General features: G+C 42.2%; 1 protein-coding gene across 3 annotated transcripts in view; it reads right to left on the bottom strand.

Moving 5' to 3' along the window:
* Positions 1–1504: 1504 nt before the first annotated feature.
* Positions 1505–16162, bottom strand: part of SLC9A3 (solute carrier family 9 member A3) — a 66877-nt gene continuing 52219 nt past the window's right edge. Inside the window, exons 11-16 of one of the 3 annotated variants that reach the window (XM_083186416.1) lie at positions 15950–16079; positions 12452–12625; positions 10825–10885; positions 9122–9232; positions 6647–6890; positions 2754–2855 (exon numbers count right to left, since the gene is read on the bottom strand). In XM_083186416.1, coding sequence (XP_083042542.1) covers positions 2852–2855; positions 6647–6890; positions 9122–9232; positions 10825–10885; positions 12452–12625; positions 15950–16079 — 724 coding nt within the window. In that variant the 3' untranslated portion in view covers positions 2754–2851. Of the gene's footprint in view, positions 2856–6449; positions 6891–9121; positions 9233–10824; positions 10886–12451; positions 12626–15949; positions 16080–16162 lie in introns of those variants that run through there. The other 2 variants (XM_083186415.1, XM_083186417.1) reach the window with 2 other exon arrangements.

Raw genomic sequence — 16162 nt, 5'->3', positions numbered from 1 at the left:
CACCTGCAATGTGAAAGGTCTCAAGGCTCAGACCCGTTTTAAAGTCCCATTTAAGAATACCGTGTCATTACCCATTTCTGCAATGTGAAAGCAGTATAAGATATATAAAATTGACATTAAGAAATTAGTATTCACTTCTACTAAATGTAGCAGCCTTTTTTCAATATTTTATCTGTGCACCTACTTGCAACTAGTTTTTATTTACAATAAAAATGATTTTTAAAATAACAATTTACCTTTATATAAGAGATAGTACTTCAAATTAAAAATTCATTGCATAAGAAGTTTGAGGACATAAATGTAAATAAATAAGGTATGTAATGTCAAGCTTGAAAGCAAATACATTGAGGGAAAATCATTTTTATTTATTGCTAATTACAATATTGTGCAAGTTTTGTTCACATTTTGATAGATCAAAAAAATTTTTTAGTACATACGCATTCTTTGTGTATTAACATCAAATGTCGTTTTCCATACAATTACTGATACTATATAAAATGACATTTTGTTTGTTTACATATAAATATATATACATATTTGAGATTAGAAATATATGCAGAGTAATCAAACAATTTAAGATTAGATTGAAATTGAGCTAAATTCTGCAAAGATAAGACTCTGATAACACAGTATAAATGATAACGGAGAGGAAATCTTAATATTTAAACATTTTTCATGCGCAGGTCCAGATAGCGAAAAATATCAGTATGGTTCTTTTTTTCAAATTAATCCGCATAATCATTGTTATTTGCGATGCATACGCAATTTTCTGTCCGGCGCAGTCCACAAGATTCCCCATAATATAAACTAAAACAAATGGAAGACTAATACCCATTTAACACCACCGCAAAAACCCGGCTTGGTGTCAAAAGGTCAACCCAAGTCCAGTGACCTGGTAATTAGCATACTATGCAAATTCTTGGTCAGCGCCCTTTTGGGACATCAAGCGGCATTGGAAAGTCAGGCCAAGATTGTCCTGTGAAGATCCCCAGACTTTATTATTTCGTACTCTAGACCAGTGGTTCCCAAACTTTTTTGAATCACGACACCCTATAGTATCAGAATTTTATCCATGGCACCCCCTAGGCCAAAAAATTCTTATTGAGAAATTAATTTGAAAAAAATTGTGTTCATATGTCATCTTTATGTTAAATTATGTAGTGAGGGACAACATTTGCTTCTGTTGGTCCCCATATGTTATTATTGCCAGCAGTGATGGACTGGGCCGCCGAATCGGTCCTGGCGTTTGTGCACACGCGTGACCTTTATGGCTGCAGGTGAACGACCAGCCTTTTATGCCGATACCTGCGTGGGACGGACGGCTGACATCACCTGACGTCAGCATCTTCCCCCGTTTTGGTGGATAGCGGCTATAATAAAATTCAGTTCAGACTGACTTTTATTACTGAAGGCAGGAGGAATAATTCGATGGTCAGAGACCACCGGATGATTTTTTCCTGCTAGTGGCTGCATGCAGGGGTATGTGTTAGCGAATGTATGCTGCGTAGCGGGCCAACCTGAATCAGGCCCACAGTTTGGGAACCACTGCTCTTAACGAACAATAATCAACAGCCCACAATAAAACAAAAACATACGCACATAAATTGTTTGTTGAGCAAAGTCTGAGAAAATGATCCGTTAAGATATATATAAAATTGTGGAAGCAATTTTAGTTTATAAAAATATACATTAAGGAAATAGTTTTATTTTCTACTAAACGTAGCAGCCTTTCATCAATATTTTATCTGTGCACCTATTTGCATCCAGTTTTTATTTACACAAAAAATAATAGGTTTTTGAAATAATTTAAAAATTAACAAATGTTCCGTCTGCTGTTTGGGATTGAAAAGGTATCTATTAGATACTTCTCCAACAGGAACTCCAACAGTTCACGTTTTACAGGTCTCTTTACAGAATCAGGGCTTACGAGAGCAGCCATGGATTCCATTACTGAATGGGGCGTGGTCGGGTGTAGTCATGCTCTTTCTCCAAAAAACAAACAAGAATTTTTTTTCTAGCACCGCACCACACAGGGAGTGCCGGCGGCCCCACTCTCCCTCAGTAGCTGACCCTATGACCCCTCCAACAAGTCTGGTCTGAGTAACCAGTACCCACCTCCCCATCCCTCTTGGTGGCCCTGCACTGAATCACAAGTGAAATAATCAGCGCTACCTTTGGAACTTCTAAAATGCGTCAGTAGATAATAAATACTCCTGTGGGCCTGCTAGATGACCCTAAAAAATGTGAACTGCTTAGGATCCTAAGGGCCGTGTTTGGGAAACATTGTTTTTAGAGGTGTGTTTCCTCCTGTTCTAAGGAATGGGGAGGAACGGGACAAAGTGGAAATGGTCTGAGTTTCTGCGACCGACCATGGTACGGAAAAGATTTTGGACAATTGAACAAGTGACGGTTTTGGACACGTCTTGTGATAGCGGAACTCAATGGAGTGGAGTGTGGAGTGGAGGTGATAAGTGGCTTCTCCTCTTGAAGGCCTCTGTTAGAGTCTTCCAAGTCAGGTGTACTTCTACTATTTTGTTCCGTGTCCTTCAGTTCATGGAAAGAATCAGAAGAGCGTGCAGTCAAGGCTGAGCCTTTCACGTCCAACATTGTTTTCCATTCATAAAAAGGTTCCGTTTGATCATTTGAAATATATTCCATGATGGTTGCCAGGCTGGTTTTTCCTCTCCGGTCTAGTGTTGCGCAGTTCGGAACCCAAGGCCACTGAAGACAAAGAGGCAAAATCTTTGGTGTTTCTAAAGCACTTAAGGAACTATATCTGGTTTTGTCATGTGTGACAGCTTCTATATTTTCCATCGAGGACTCCAAAGTCTGAAGGTCATGAGTGATGGCGTCACCTGGAGATAAAAAAAAAAGTCATTATGAAACATACATTTAATATAAATTGTTTTTATATTTTCTATATCAGCTGTAAATATTGGCAGCTCTTCAATCACTTTCTTCACTCCATCTCTAATAAAGCTTAGCCTCCAATACTATACACAATGCTATTTCGGAATATATATAGTTACACAATATACCTAAACATTAAATCTCAGTACTATGGGTCTGATTCAGTACCACTCAACTAAGCCGCCACTGCCCAGCCAAACGCCCGCCCCCACCTCTTGGTAACATGCAAGGTGATGGTTCCGAAAATACATACCCTCACATGCGGGTATGTAGAGAAATCTGTTGTCACCAACACCAGAATGATTTATCTCCCCTTTGGAAATAAAAGTCAGTCTAATCTAACTTATATTTCCGTCGGAGTCCGCCGAAGAGGGGGCGGGCTCTGATTTCATGTGTTTTCATGGGGACGACCATAAAACGCTGCCCATTCCACTGCTCCGGCCCCTGCCTGTCCACTCCCTCCCCTACCCGTGCGATAGCCTAGGTGACTGTGATCAGGGCTGCCGACAGGGGGGTGCCGTGAGTACAGTTGTCCCAGGCCCTTGCCTCTGGAGGGGCCCGGGCAGCTGCCTACAGTGGAACGGTGCCACCCCCCCCCCCGCACCTGCACAAACCATCCCCGACACGGCGCCTCCCAGCCAGGCACGCACAATACACAGTGCAGCCTGCAGAGCGCCGAGCCTAGGATACAGAGGGGCTCGGCACTCTGCAGGCTGCACTGTGCAGTGTGTGCTCCAGACTGTCCAGGAAGGAGATACCGCGCCGCTGCTGGAGGGAGATGCTGCGCCATCGCTGCTGGAGGGAGATGCCGTGTCACCGCTGCTGGTAAGTAATTGGGGGTGGTGTACCACTGGGGGCCCAGGGGCCCGGACTGAAGGTCAGTCCCGGGCCCCAACATTACTAGTGGCGGTAATGACTGTGATAGTCACCAAAGGTGTTTGCACAGCGGCCCCGCACATGCGTATAATCTGCCACAGGCATGCGCATAGCCGCACCATCGTTCCCCGGAGCGAATACGCCGGAGACCAATCAAAGCAGAATTGGGCTATATATGCATATTTATTATAGTTGCAAAAAAATACATACAACAATATATCATCTATGGTCCATGATATCTCTATTCTTTCATCCACTGATCACAATTTTTTTTTAACAAAGTTTTAATTATATGGAATGAGAAGTGAATTAATTTTCACCATTGTCACTATTCATATAACCGTCAGAAAGTGAGAATGAGTTTAGGAGAGGGCACCAAAAGTGAACAGCTAGGCCTTCGGATAGGATAGGAGGAAAGAGAAGCAAGTTTTAAAACTATGCAATTGATAGAGTGTGCCCAAAACAGAATATTAGGTCTCCCAGAATTCTCAAGTTCTGTCCTTAGGACTTCACAGGTAACAAAATCTCGGGAATTCGCCAAGAGCCGGGTTCAGAGATGGACACAATGATGATGTTGCACGGGCTCAGTTCAAAAGCCTGACAGTCATAATTCTGTCAGGGTGAGGGTCAAAATCCTGGTAAGTATTTGAATACTTACCTCTCCTACAGCCTAAACCTAACCTTTCCTCCCACTACATAACCTTACCCTACACCTGAGGCCTAAACCACCTCTCCTACAGCCTAAAACTAACTGTCCCCACCCCACAGCTTCACCCTAACCCACCAGAGGACGAACTACCATTGGTTTTTGAAATGGTTCAGTTTCATATATTATCTGAATAGACTTAAGAAACTGATTCAATACAAGGCCCAAGAATTTTCTAAGGTTCCTCCAGATACATTTTCCCTCCATTTCTGACAGCTGAAGCAGCCATTTTAGGTTCCAAAGCTGTGAGATATAAAATACCAAGCTTCAGAATGCAAAAAATTCTAGCACTTGGCCTGGATAGGAAGACCCCCTTTCAAGATGGTATTATCCTATAGAAGCCTGGCGCTACTACTTTGGAAATCTGATGTCACTCAACACGATGTTCCAAAGTCCAAAGTCTTTGCTGATCTGTTCTAATCTAATTTTAGTAATTGGATATTTACCACTATGTTTGCCAAACATGGATTCTCATTGGACAAAGGATCATCCCTGGAGTCTCATTGGACAAGGGATCATCCCTGACTCATGTGATCAAATACTCATTCCCCTGGGGGCAGAGAAGGATTCCAACGTTGCATGGAGCATCTCGACGAGTTATACCGTTGGGCGATCGTTTGGAGATTGTATCCTTGTTTGGGGCAGCACCATGAAAGAAAACAACACGCGTCTCATCAAAGAACCCGTGCAAAGAACCCGTGGGATCAACATTCATTGTATGATGTCAGCCCCTAACTGTCATTCTACAAACACAGCCTGTAATATGGCAGTTGAGAGCTGAATGGCTGGTACTTTATCACTCTCCGAAGCTTAGTACATCTGCCCCTACGTTACTTAAATTCTCACCTTCTTCAGTTTATAATTGTTCTTTGCATCATACTACCCCCACATTCCACACCTGTCAGGTGAGTTGAGGACACACTATGTAGAAAAGTTGCAGTTGTGTTTGTTCTTCTATCAAGCTCACTAATTGTATGAAGGAAATCTACCTAGTGGCATTCATTGTGACAGACCAGGGAACCTCCGAGCATTACATTTCCATTGATGTAAATGACATATACTGTTTTAGGCACACCAGGGGGGAGGAGCCCGAATACCAAATGCACAAATAAAAGAAAGGAAATAGATCTAAATACAATTTAAAAGTTAGCAAGATTTTGTTGAGTACAGACATTTGTATTCATCTAGTAATAATATAAGTTCAACTAATGTTTTGATAGATAGACAGATATATAGCTAGATAGATAATAAAAAAATCATGTCAGGAAATAGGCACACAGGGACGCCGTGACCATTATAGTGTAGAGGAAGAAAAACATTCTGTAGAAGCAAGAAAATCCAAAACCGAACAATAGTAAAGGTGAAGAGGAAAAGGTTAAGGATAATCTATTTAGTAAAATCAAGTGTTGATAAAAAATAGACACAGTTGAGTGATAATAAAGGTCTGGGATAGAAGGTGGAGAGAGGAGAAAAAGTATTTGTGGCAGTTTTATAGAGGAAAAAAAGCCTTTAAAAATTGCAATTAATATTATTATTGTTTTTACTAAGAACAAACATTAGTGTATTATTGTATTATAACTTATTAAGAATAATCAGTATATGATGTTTTATTCTTGTTTTATTATTTGAGAGTAAAGGCCCCCATACAATATACGACTTCTCCAAGGGAGGAGATTTAAAAAAAAAAAAAACACTCAAAAGAATGAGCGGCCGCTGATTGGCTGAAACCGCTCTCTCAGCCAATCAGCGGCCTCCCATTTGGGACACCACTGATTGGCTGAGAGAGCTTTCTCAGCGGCCGCTCATTCTTTTGAATGTTTTTTTTTGTTTAAATCTCCTGCCAGCCACACGCCACTCGGAGGTCGGACCTGCAGATAGGTGCTAAAAAGCACCCGCGATGTACCGCTGATGGGTCCGATTCCGATTTATCTTATGTTCTGTAGGTCCAACCTCTGACTCTGGTCTGATGCACCCTGGATCGGCTCTCATACACATGAGATTTCATACACATATGATTTCACCCGGTTTCTCAGCCTGAACCGCCGGAATCGGGTGAAATCCGTCCCAAATCGCATAGTGTATGGGGGGCCTTTAAATTGACCAGGAAAGTAGTATAGATATAATTTAATCAATATATTTGATCTCGTATATTACATATTTGTTGTCTCTGGAAGTAAAGATCTGGGTCGCTCCTCTGCACCGTCTGCTATCAAAAAGGAATCAACTGATCTAGTGCTGATCCGCAACGGCGTAAGCCTCCTGAAGTTGTTTGGAGAATACGGAATCTGTACTTGAGCCCTTTGGGACAGAACTACTGCGTCTTCGTTGTTCATCCATGGCACAAATGTCGCAGTGATATTTTGCTCATCATCAATGGAAAATACAGGATTATCAATTCCTAAAATTTGGAGTTGAAAAGATTTTAGTTTTGTGAACATTCTCCGTCATAACATCGTCTTCTGCCCTCTTCAAAATCAGAAAAGCGTTAAAAAAAAGGTGCGAGAGTTGGGTACGTTTCAGCGTTATACAATTTAGTTAAAACATACATATGGTTAACCATCTGAAAATGAAATAATATATAATATAGAAAGGTTAGAAAGAGAATCAGAACAGATGACCGCATTCCCGGAACCATTATTCACCTAAATTGATTAGTTATATGTACTGTAATTAATCTTTTTATACAACTTCCTTTGTCCTCGCAGAACTCTCTCGCAATTCTTACTGATGTGTCACAATCATTAAACAATATAATAATTGGTGGGGTATGGTCTATTAGCAATATCATTGGTGTGACTGTGCATTATTCAGACCCAATTGTTGTTGTGCAACGAATTCGCACGGCAACTGACTACGCATGTGTACAAATTACAGTACGCATGTGCATTTTCAAACAGCTACAAGTCTTCAATTTTTTTTAATTACAAACTATTTGACTGACAGGAAGCCGATGTTTGGGGGGTGGTCACCAGTCGTTGTTTGGGCGTGTCAGGAAAAATGCAGGCGTACCCAGGCGGTTTTAATGGGGGGGTGTGACATCAGCTCCGGCCCTGCTTGGCCTGTTGCTATAGCACTGGCAGAGTAGGTTCTGGGTTACGCACAAGCTGCACAGACTGGAAAATCATTAGATGGTGCAGAGGTGTAACTTTGGAAGGCAATGGAGTCATCTGCCGCCGGTCTCCTGCTCCCAAGGGGACACCTCGCTTCCCCTGTGAGTTTGAACCAGTTAACTGAAAGCCTTTCATATCGCTACTGTGGCTGACTCCCTTCCTAACATTATTTTTGCAACCTGTATTAGAACCCAGGACCTGTCTTACTGGACACAGACACCTCACTGGTTGAGCTATTTGGGCGGCACCAAAATGTATCTTGCCTTCGGGCAACGGGAACGAACTTACGCCACTGAGATGGTGTGTAAGTTGCGAATGGATTTGCAGCTAGCTGCCGATCGGCATGATTTTCGCAAGCCATTTGCACAGGGCAGGTTTTCACTTTAACCTGAAGAATTTCCCTGATTTCCAGTGGATTGCTGACCTATGGCCGCCGTTTGTCATTTCTGATTGACCGATGTATGTGCCGCATTAACACAGAGGGCCTAATTCAGTTTCCGCCTCCAAACCATAATTTCCCAACAATCACTTTTCCTCATTGCGAGCCGGATCCCAGAGGCACCTTTGAGCAGGTGCTTTGCGACCGCAGCACACGCGCAGTCCGCCAATAATAGCTTCTGCTGCGTAATAATCAGCCATTGCGTACAATAATGAATTGGGCCTGGAGATTAGTGCGTTTCATTTGGCCAGACACATAAAGCTTGAGCCGGCAGATCTATGTCATATGGATGAGATTCGAATGATAGGTCAACAGAGTCTTAGAACAGCGATTGTCAACCCCGGTTCTCAAGTACCCCCAACAGTGCCCGTTTTCCAGGTCTCCACACAGAATCACAAGTTAAATAATTAGATCCGATGGTGGATCTTTTAAAATGTGTCAGTGAGTAATGAGTGCACCTGGAAAACATGAACGTGTTGGGGGTACTTAAGGACCAAGGTTGAGAACCACGGTGTTAGATGACAGACAATAGGTTGACGCCATATTGTCGACACAAAGAAAGAGTGAGCACAGATAGAAGGTCGAAGTGACAATGTTCAACACCTGATCCCTCCTCTATCTAGGGTCTTTTGGTGCTGTCGGGAATATGACCGCGCACACACAGATAGTTATCACCCACTGAAACTGATTTCTATTAGACTAATATAGAACTTTAGGGTTATTAAGGTTATTTTAAGGCCACGGAACCTGTGATACGAAGCCCAATATCACTGCAGCTATTGAAGTGTGCCTGCCCAGCTTTGGCGACGGAGCTGACTAATCTAGGCCTGTAATGTAATAAAACCTCCCTTGTCGATAAGATATAGTAGATACTGCAGGCTGTAAGTGTTATATGATGTGACTAATATGTACTTACAATATAATTTATTTACAACCGTAGACACAAACTTGAAAGACACATTTCCCTTATCTGCTGGTACTACGCAAGATAGCCCATGCCAAGCGCAATAAAACAATTAGCAGAGAAAACAATTGCCCCTTGTTGTGTCATTTATTATTTGTATGACATGTTCACATTACCGATTGCTGGGTCCGTCATTCCTTTGTGTTCTGTCAGAGAGGTCAGGAACGTGATGCTGCCGTCCATCTGAGCGTCGTATTCCATCGTCTCTTCTAGATCTATGTCCATTTCTGGATCAACATAAACCACAAAATGCACTAAAGTTTCGTCCTTAGGCCCAAGATATAGGGCGAGATGTACTAAGCCATAAAAAGTTATTAATTGGGGAGCATGGTTGCCTACCCTCCCAGAAATTGGGTCAACCTTCCGGCCCCTGGAAAGGTAGACAAGACTCCTGGAATTTGGGCAGACTTCCGTGACCCCCCCTCTTCCCGCAGCGGGGGGGGGGGGGGTCCGTTTGAGCAACTGACGCAATTTGTGTCTTTGTAGCCCCGTTCCCCGCTGTGCAATGCCGAAAATATCGTCACTGCACATGGGGGCGTGGTCATGAGGAAGTGATTGTGTTGGACATGCCCCTACATTTATCCACTGCCTGCTGCCCCTCCCCATCCCGCTCTGTCAGTTTCCCCCGCCCCCTGTGCCTGACTAAACTGTCTGTAGGCAACCCTGTTGGAGAGTGATAAACCACCAACCAATCAGTTTCTAACTGACATTTTTCAAACAAAGCTATAACATGGCAGGTACTGTAGGAGCTGATTGGCTGTTGGTTTATCACTCTATATTTTATCATTTTTCATGCTTAGTACATCTGGCCCAGAGACAGGTAGAGCCTACTGTTATGGAGATGGGCGCAGTGAGGATTCACTAAGGGGTACATTACTAAAGCTTATAAAACATAAGGTGATGTCGCTTATAGCAGCCAATCAGATGCTGTCTATCATTTTCTAGTAAGCAATAGAGAAGCTGATTGGTTGTTCTGGGTAACCTCACCTCTCTTGATTTTTAGAAGCTGTGGTAAAATTGCCCCTAAGTGTGTGGAGAGGGGAAAAATCTTTGCGTGTGGTATCAAAGATCTACACAGTCATCCGGTTGCCCCTATTTGGTTGACATGCATTGATCGACTGGGTCAAAAAGATCAACAGGATCAAATGTTGACAGGTAAAATGTAAATGGGGTAAGGTCGACAGATGAAAAAAGTTGACAGAATCACAAGTTCAACATGACAATGGTCAACACAAAACAGGTAGACACCGGTTTACAAAGTTTTTTAGTGTCATTTTGTATGCTTAATTATTTCATTATATTTTAGCACGATCGGTGGAAACGTGTACCCTCACGGGCTTGCTTCTCCCTTCACGCTGCTGGTAAGGTAGCTCGCCCCGCTAGAGATGCACCCGCCACGGGTTACCATTCCAACTCATAGAACAAGTGGACGGTAACCAAGCAAAGGTTGGGAAAACAGGAAAAAAAATAGCGCCGACAATTTGAGTGTTACCCTTTTGACCGTATCGACCTTTTGTACCTGTGGACCTAATGCATATGGGGTCAACCAATTGACTGTTGGTCATTGTCAACCTATATTTGGAACCCAAAATCTCTGCAGAGGTGCACTGTGATATGTGTACATTAAATATCAACCTCCAACAGCGATATACACGAGCGGGGCTTGATTTTGATTGGTTGCTATGGGCAACATCACTTCTTTTCATTTTTAGAAGCTTTAGTTGCATAATCCCACATGTGCAAACCCCAAACTTCAGGGATGGGGTCGAATAAGCTTTTGTATAGATAATGGAAAAAAAAAAGAATCTTATGAGTTTACCGTTCTCCTTGTTGTCGTACGGAATGCTCCCGTTCTGCAGCATGAGCATACTGCTGTTTCTCTGCAAAACCAAAATCATATCTTATAACGTAAGGTAAGAAATAACGTCTACACCCCATCTGTATAACTACTAAGCAGTCATATCCACAATGTACTCCCTTTACGGTTTTATTGATTCTTCTTCAATATTCTTATTGATTTTCAAAAACAGTGCATTGATTAATTATTGATAGTATAATTAAACTATGTAATTGATAATCGGTCCGGAGGAAGCACACGCTACGTCTCATCTTTCATGTATTTAAACAATGATATCTATATTGATTAACGTATAAAGCACGTAATTATTGTGATTTGATTTCAATTTACTGATTGGATTTGCCTGGGTCCGGGTTCCACAAGCAATTAAGAATACTTTGGGGGTTATTCTGGTTCACTCCTTCTGGCAAGTTCCTTCTTAGATGGACAAAACCATGTGCACTGCAGGTGGGGTAGATGTTACTTGAGCAGAGAGAATTAGATTTGGGTGGGGTTTTACTTCAAAGTGAGATCTATATTGCAGTGTAAAAATAAAGCAGCCAGTATTTACCCTGCACAGAAACAAAATAACTCACCCAAATGTAATTCTCTTTGCACATTTTACATCTGCCCCACTGCAGTGCACATGGTTTTGTCCATCTAAGAAGGAATTTGCCAGAAGGAGTGAACTAGAATAAACCCCTTTATTTTAAGTTCTGTTTGAGGTCTGAAGCATCACAGTGGTCCAACTGGATGATTCCTAATCCCTCAATTTTGTTATGTCTTGTCTATGTATAAATGTATTCTTATACAGTAAAAATAAGAGAAATGTATTTTTTAATGAAAAATAATAAAAGTGATATTTTATTTCGCTTCAGAGAACTCACATATGTACAAATGAAACGCATCCTATGACCTACTCAATAAGTGCCCCCACAAAAAAAGAGTCTTCTGTTCTACTGGTATACATAATACCCCCCCCCCCCCACCCAACAAAAAAAAAACAGCTAATAATGTATGTTGTACTTCATAGGGGGGAAATTTACTAAAGGAAATTTGTAAAAAAATAGGTGTATTTGTATCCAAAAATACACTTATTTTTGACATTTACTATCCCGAAAATACGGCAATTCGTATTCGTATTGATGTTATATCAATTTGAATACGAATTGCCGTATTTTTGGGATAGTAAATGTCAAAAATAAGTGTATTTCTGGATACAAATACACCTATTTTTTACAAATTGCCTTTAGTAAATTTCCACCATAGTGTCTAGGGACCATGGGGTAGATTTATTAAGCTCGGTGAAGTGATAATGTGGCTGGTTTTTAGCACCGGCCAATCAGCTCTTAACTGTGAAGTTACAGCCTTGGTATGAAAAATGACAGGTAGGAGCTGATTGGCCGGTAATAAAAGCCAGACACTTTATCACTTCACCGAGCTTAATAAATCTGCCCCCATATCCTGTAACAGGTAAGGATGACCATCACACTGATTGCTTGTACTTTGGGGAGGGGGGGGGGGGGGAGGTGGGGGTTTGGGAGAGTGGACGTGGCTACGTTTCCCTGATTTGGACCCCCCATATATAACATACATTATTTTTACTTACTCTCTGCCCTCGATCTCTTTTGTAATTTTTGTTTAGATGTTTGGCTTGTTTACGCCCAAATTTAGTTGACTTAAAGGACTCCAGCCGCTTCTTCATTGTTCTCTGGAATATCTCCTTTGTTTGTTTTTCATCTTCATCTAATATAACTTCGTGCCGACTGTACAGGTGCTTTTGCTGATATAAAATACAAACATAAAATACAAAATATTAAGCCTGACTGTAATCAAAGCTATTACAAATTAATTGAAATATTTCCAATGGAATAAAGTGTTTGCATTAGCATAATTGTTTATTTGTAAGGGGCCACAAAGTTCTGCAGCGTAGAGGGCCCTGCTCGAGACAGTTTCAGCAGTTGTGGGCAACCAGTCAGGAAGAAAGGTGCAGACTTTTAGACAAATCCCAATGGTCAAAATACCGACAGCTATTGATCGACAGTCAAAATCCCGACAAGGTCAAAATACCGACATTTAAAATCCCAACAAGGTCAAAATCCCGACACAGTCAAAATACCGACATTTAAAATCCTGACAAGGTCAAAATAACGACATATAGAATGTAGACAGGTGAAAAAGTCAACATGACTTTCGATCGACAGGTCGCGAGGTAGACATGGGTTTTTTCACCTTTTTTTACCCGAATGTCGACACAGTCGACATGGACACAGCTGGAAGTCAACCACAGACCCTCGCATCGCTCGCTTCACTCGCTGCGCTCGGCATACTATTTTATTCTCCCACCAAGCCCTAATGGATGGTAGGGTATGAAATACCACCTGTCGGCACATGTCGGGTCAAAAATAGTGAAAAAAACAATGTCAACCTCGCGACCTGTCGACCAAAAGTCATGTTGACTTTTTCACCTGTATACATTCTATATGTCGGTATTTTATAACCCTAAACCTAGCTCCCTGGACTACAAAGGATTACTGCAATCTGATTGCAGTAGCTGTGGGGACCAACATTGTGAATGGTAAATGTATGTATTATTCTTTATTTATTACCGGTTATTTATATTGCGCATACATATTCCGCAGCGCTGTACAGAGAATATTCGAACAGTCACATCAGTCCCTGCCCCAGTGGAGCTTACAATCTATATTCCCTACCACATGCACATGCACACACAGACATTCTAGGGTTAATTTTGTTAGGAGCCAATTAACCTACCAGTATATGTTTGGATTGTGGGAGGAAACCGGAGTACCTAGAGGAAACCCACCAAAGTACGGGGAGAATATACAAACTCAGCACAGTTAGGGCTATTTATTAACAGTTTCTTATACAGCGCAGCAAGTTCCATTGCGCTTTACAATTGCAAATCGTTTAGCATCGCGTTCCCCTTAAAAACCTATAGGTGCAGCGATCCCAGAAAATGTGTGTTTTCCGGTGTACTGTGTATCCCCAAATACTGCTTAATAAATGGACTCCTAAATCAGAAGTACATTATGGTGTTAGAGTTGTTAAAATAAGATCACATTAGTGTTTATGTGAACATTGTGTTTTATTGTTGTGCTATTTATTATAAAACGTTCCTGACTGTACACCGCGCAGACAATACAGAACTAGCCTTGGGACATTTATAGATTATACTACGTCGCCGTTATCTCAGGGCAGTGGTTAGTAGATCATTAACCTGACTTTATTGTGATCGTATTTATAATGTAAAAAAAAAAAGGGTGATAAGATCAAATAGTGCTAATTTTTAACTTCATTAAAATCTATACTGCTAACGATGCTGGTCTTCAGTATGTATTCTGTGTACCAGCATGTTACTTATCAAGGCGGCTTGTGTTGTAAGAGAACCATTCTAAGTACTCAATAAAGTCCAGTCACGTCTAAGCATTTATATCGTTTTTCTATAAAGGACCATCGCAACGTCATGATTACAGCCAATGGAATGAGTAGCTGTCAGTAAAGTGAAGGCGCCAACATCCTATCCCCGTTTTTATTTCCGCTATGATCTTCAGATAGGATGGCCTTGCTGTGTCTGGGGTACATGAATTTTTGCATGTCTTTGGAAAGTTTGCCCCTGCCATGTTTACGTTAACATTACCACCCCCCCCCCCCCCCTCGACCTATCCATTTTTACAGATTGTGGCTTCATATGTTCCCAAGTTCTCTTAGATGCTCCATAAGTATTCACACTGTGTACAACGATGCATGTATACCGTGGGGCGTGGGAGTGCTATATCTGTGGAACCCTGCTCTCGGATTGGGTGACGAGGAATGGACTGGCATCAAGAGTAGTATTGTCATGGATTCTGTTAAAGTATGACTCCCAACAGGACGCATCACTTGTATCCACATTCTCCTGACCAGTGTTGGTGTAACTGTGGCATGGTGGACACATTCTTCCCTATTTGGTGGGATTGAACTGTGATCCAATAGTTGTGGTCCATGACTGTATTTTATGACACAGATTACCAGTATCGGACTTGGGCATGAAGGGCCCACCTGGGGGAATACAGGTTTTGGTGCCCATTATTAAGGGTATGGCCAGCCACCAAATAGGGGTGTGACCTGCTCCCATATAGGCTGGGCTAACCTCAGTAAATATATACAGTAAATACTGCTAATCTATGCATTATAATGTAACAGATTAAGAATAATGTGTATATAATGTATAATCCAAGTACACAGTCTAGAACCTTGATGGGCCCCCAGGCAGTGGTGCATGGGACCTTGTGTTCAATCCCCAACCATCCATCCCTTTTCCTCTGTCCTCTCTCCGTCTTCTCTTTGTCTTTCCCCTTTTCTGTTTCATACCCCCAATAATCAGTTCCTACTGGGTGTCTGGTCACAGATCAAACTCCTATTCCACTGGAGTGTCTGTGTAGTTGCTACCTGCTAATATAATTCCTGCAGTGCACCTGGACCGATGCTACCTGCTAATATAATTCCTGCAGTGCAGTTATCTCTCCGGCTCTCCCTCTACCTCTTCTTCCCTCCCCAGGGCAGTAAATATGGGGGGGCTATGGGGTCATGTGACCCGGGGGCCAGGAGAGCGAGGAGCACCCGCCGGCACCAGGACCAGCAATAGCCGTGGAGCAGAACAGCGGCAGCAGGTGCTCGGGAACAGGAGAGCCGGGAGGCCGTCTCGCACCATCACCTTTACTGCCTTGCCCTGGGCACCAGAAATCCTAGTTTCGGCCTGCCCTCCCTCTCTCTTCTTTCTGTTTCCCTCCCTCTCTCTTACTCCCTCTATCTCTTCCTTCCCATCTCTCTCTTCCTACCCATCTCTCTCTTTCCCACTCTCTTTCCCTCCTCCTCCTCCTCTCTCTCCATCCCTCTCTCTCTCTTCCCCCACCCTCTCTCTCTCTTAATTAAAAGCCCCAATGTACATTTTGCCATAAAAAATCCACACATGGATCTCGTATCTCCAAGTAAGTCAACAGCGACAACTCATCTTGTTGGGCCACTCTGATATATATTATGTCAGTGGTATCAACATGTGTCAAGAAGGCTAAAGCCATGGTCTCCAGTTACAACGTTTGCTTACCTGTCTTCTAGGTTTATATAGATATTGTTGCAGCGTACGGTGGCTCAACATATCTTCTACATCTCTTAAACTTTTCCTCCGTTGCTCCAATGCTTGCATGTCTAGGCAGACGGCACTGACATTTTCTCTTCTGCAATGGAAAGTTATATGTTTATAGCTGGGCTTACGATAATGTCCCTTTAAATTGGGACACTCAAGGATTACACAGGGCTG

The sequence above is a fragment of the Crinia signifera genome, chromosome 5, assembly GCF_055691185.1.
Source record: "Crinia signifera chromosome 5, ASM5569118v1, whole genome shotgun sequence".
Lineage (NCBI taxonomy): Eukaryota > Metazoa > Chordata > Amphibia > Anura > Myobatrachidae > Crinia > Crinia signifera.
Note: the sequence above shows the minus strand (reverse complement) of the source record. Positions and strands in the feature narration are given on the sequence as shown.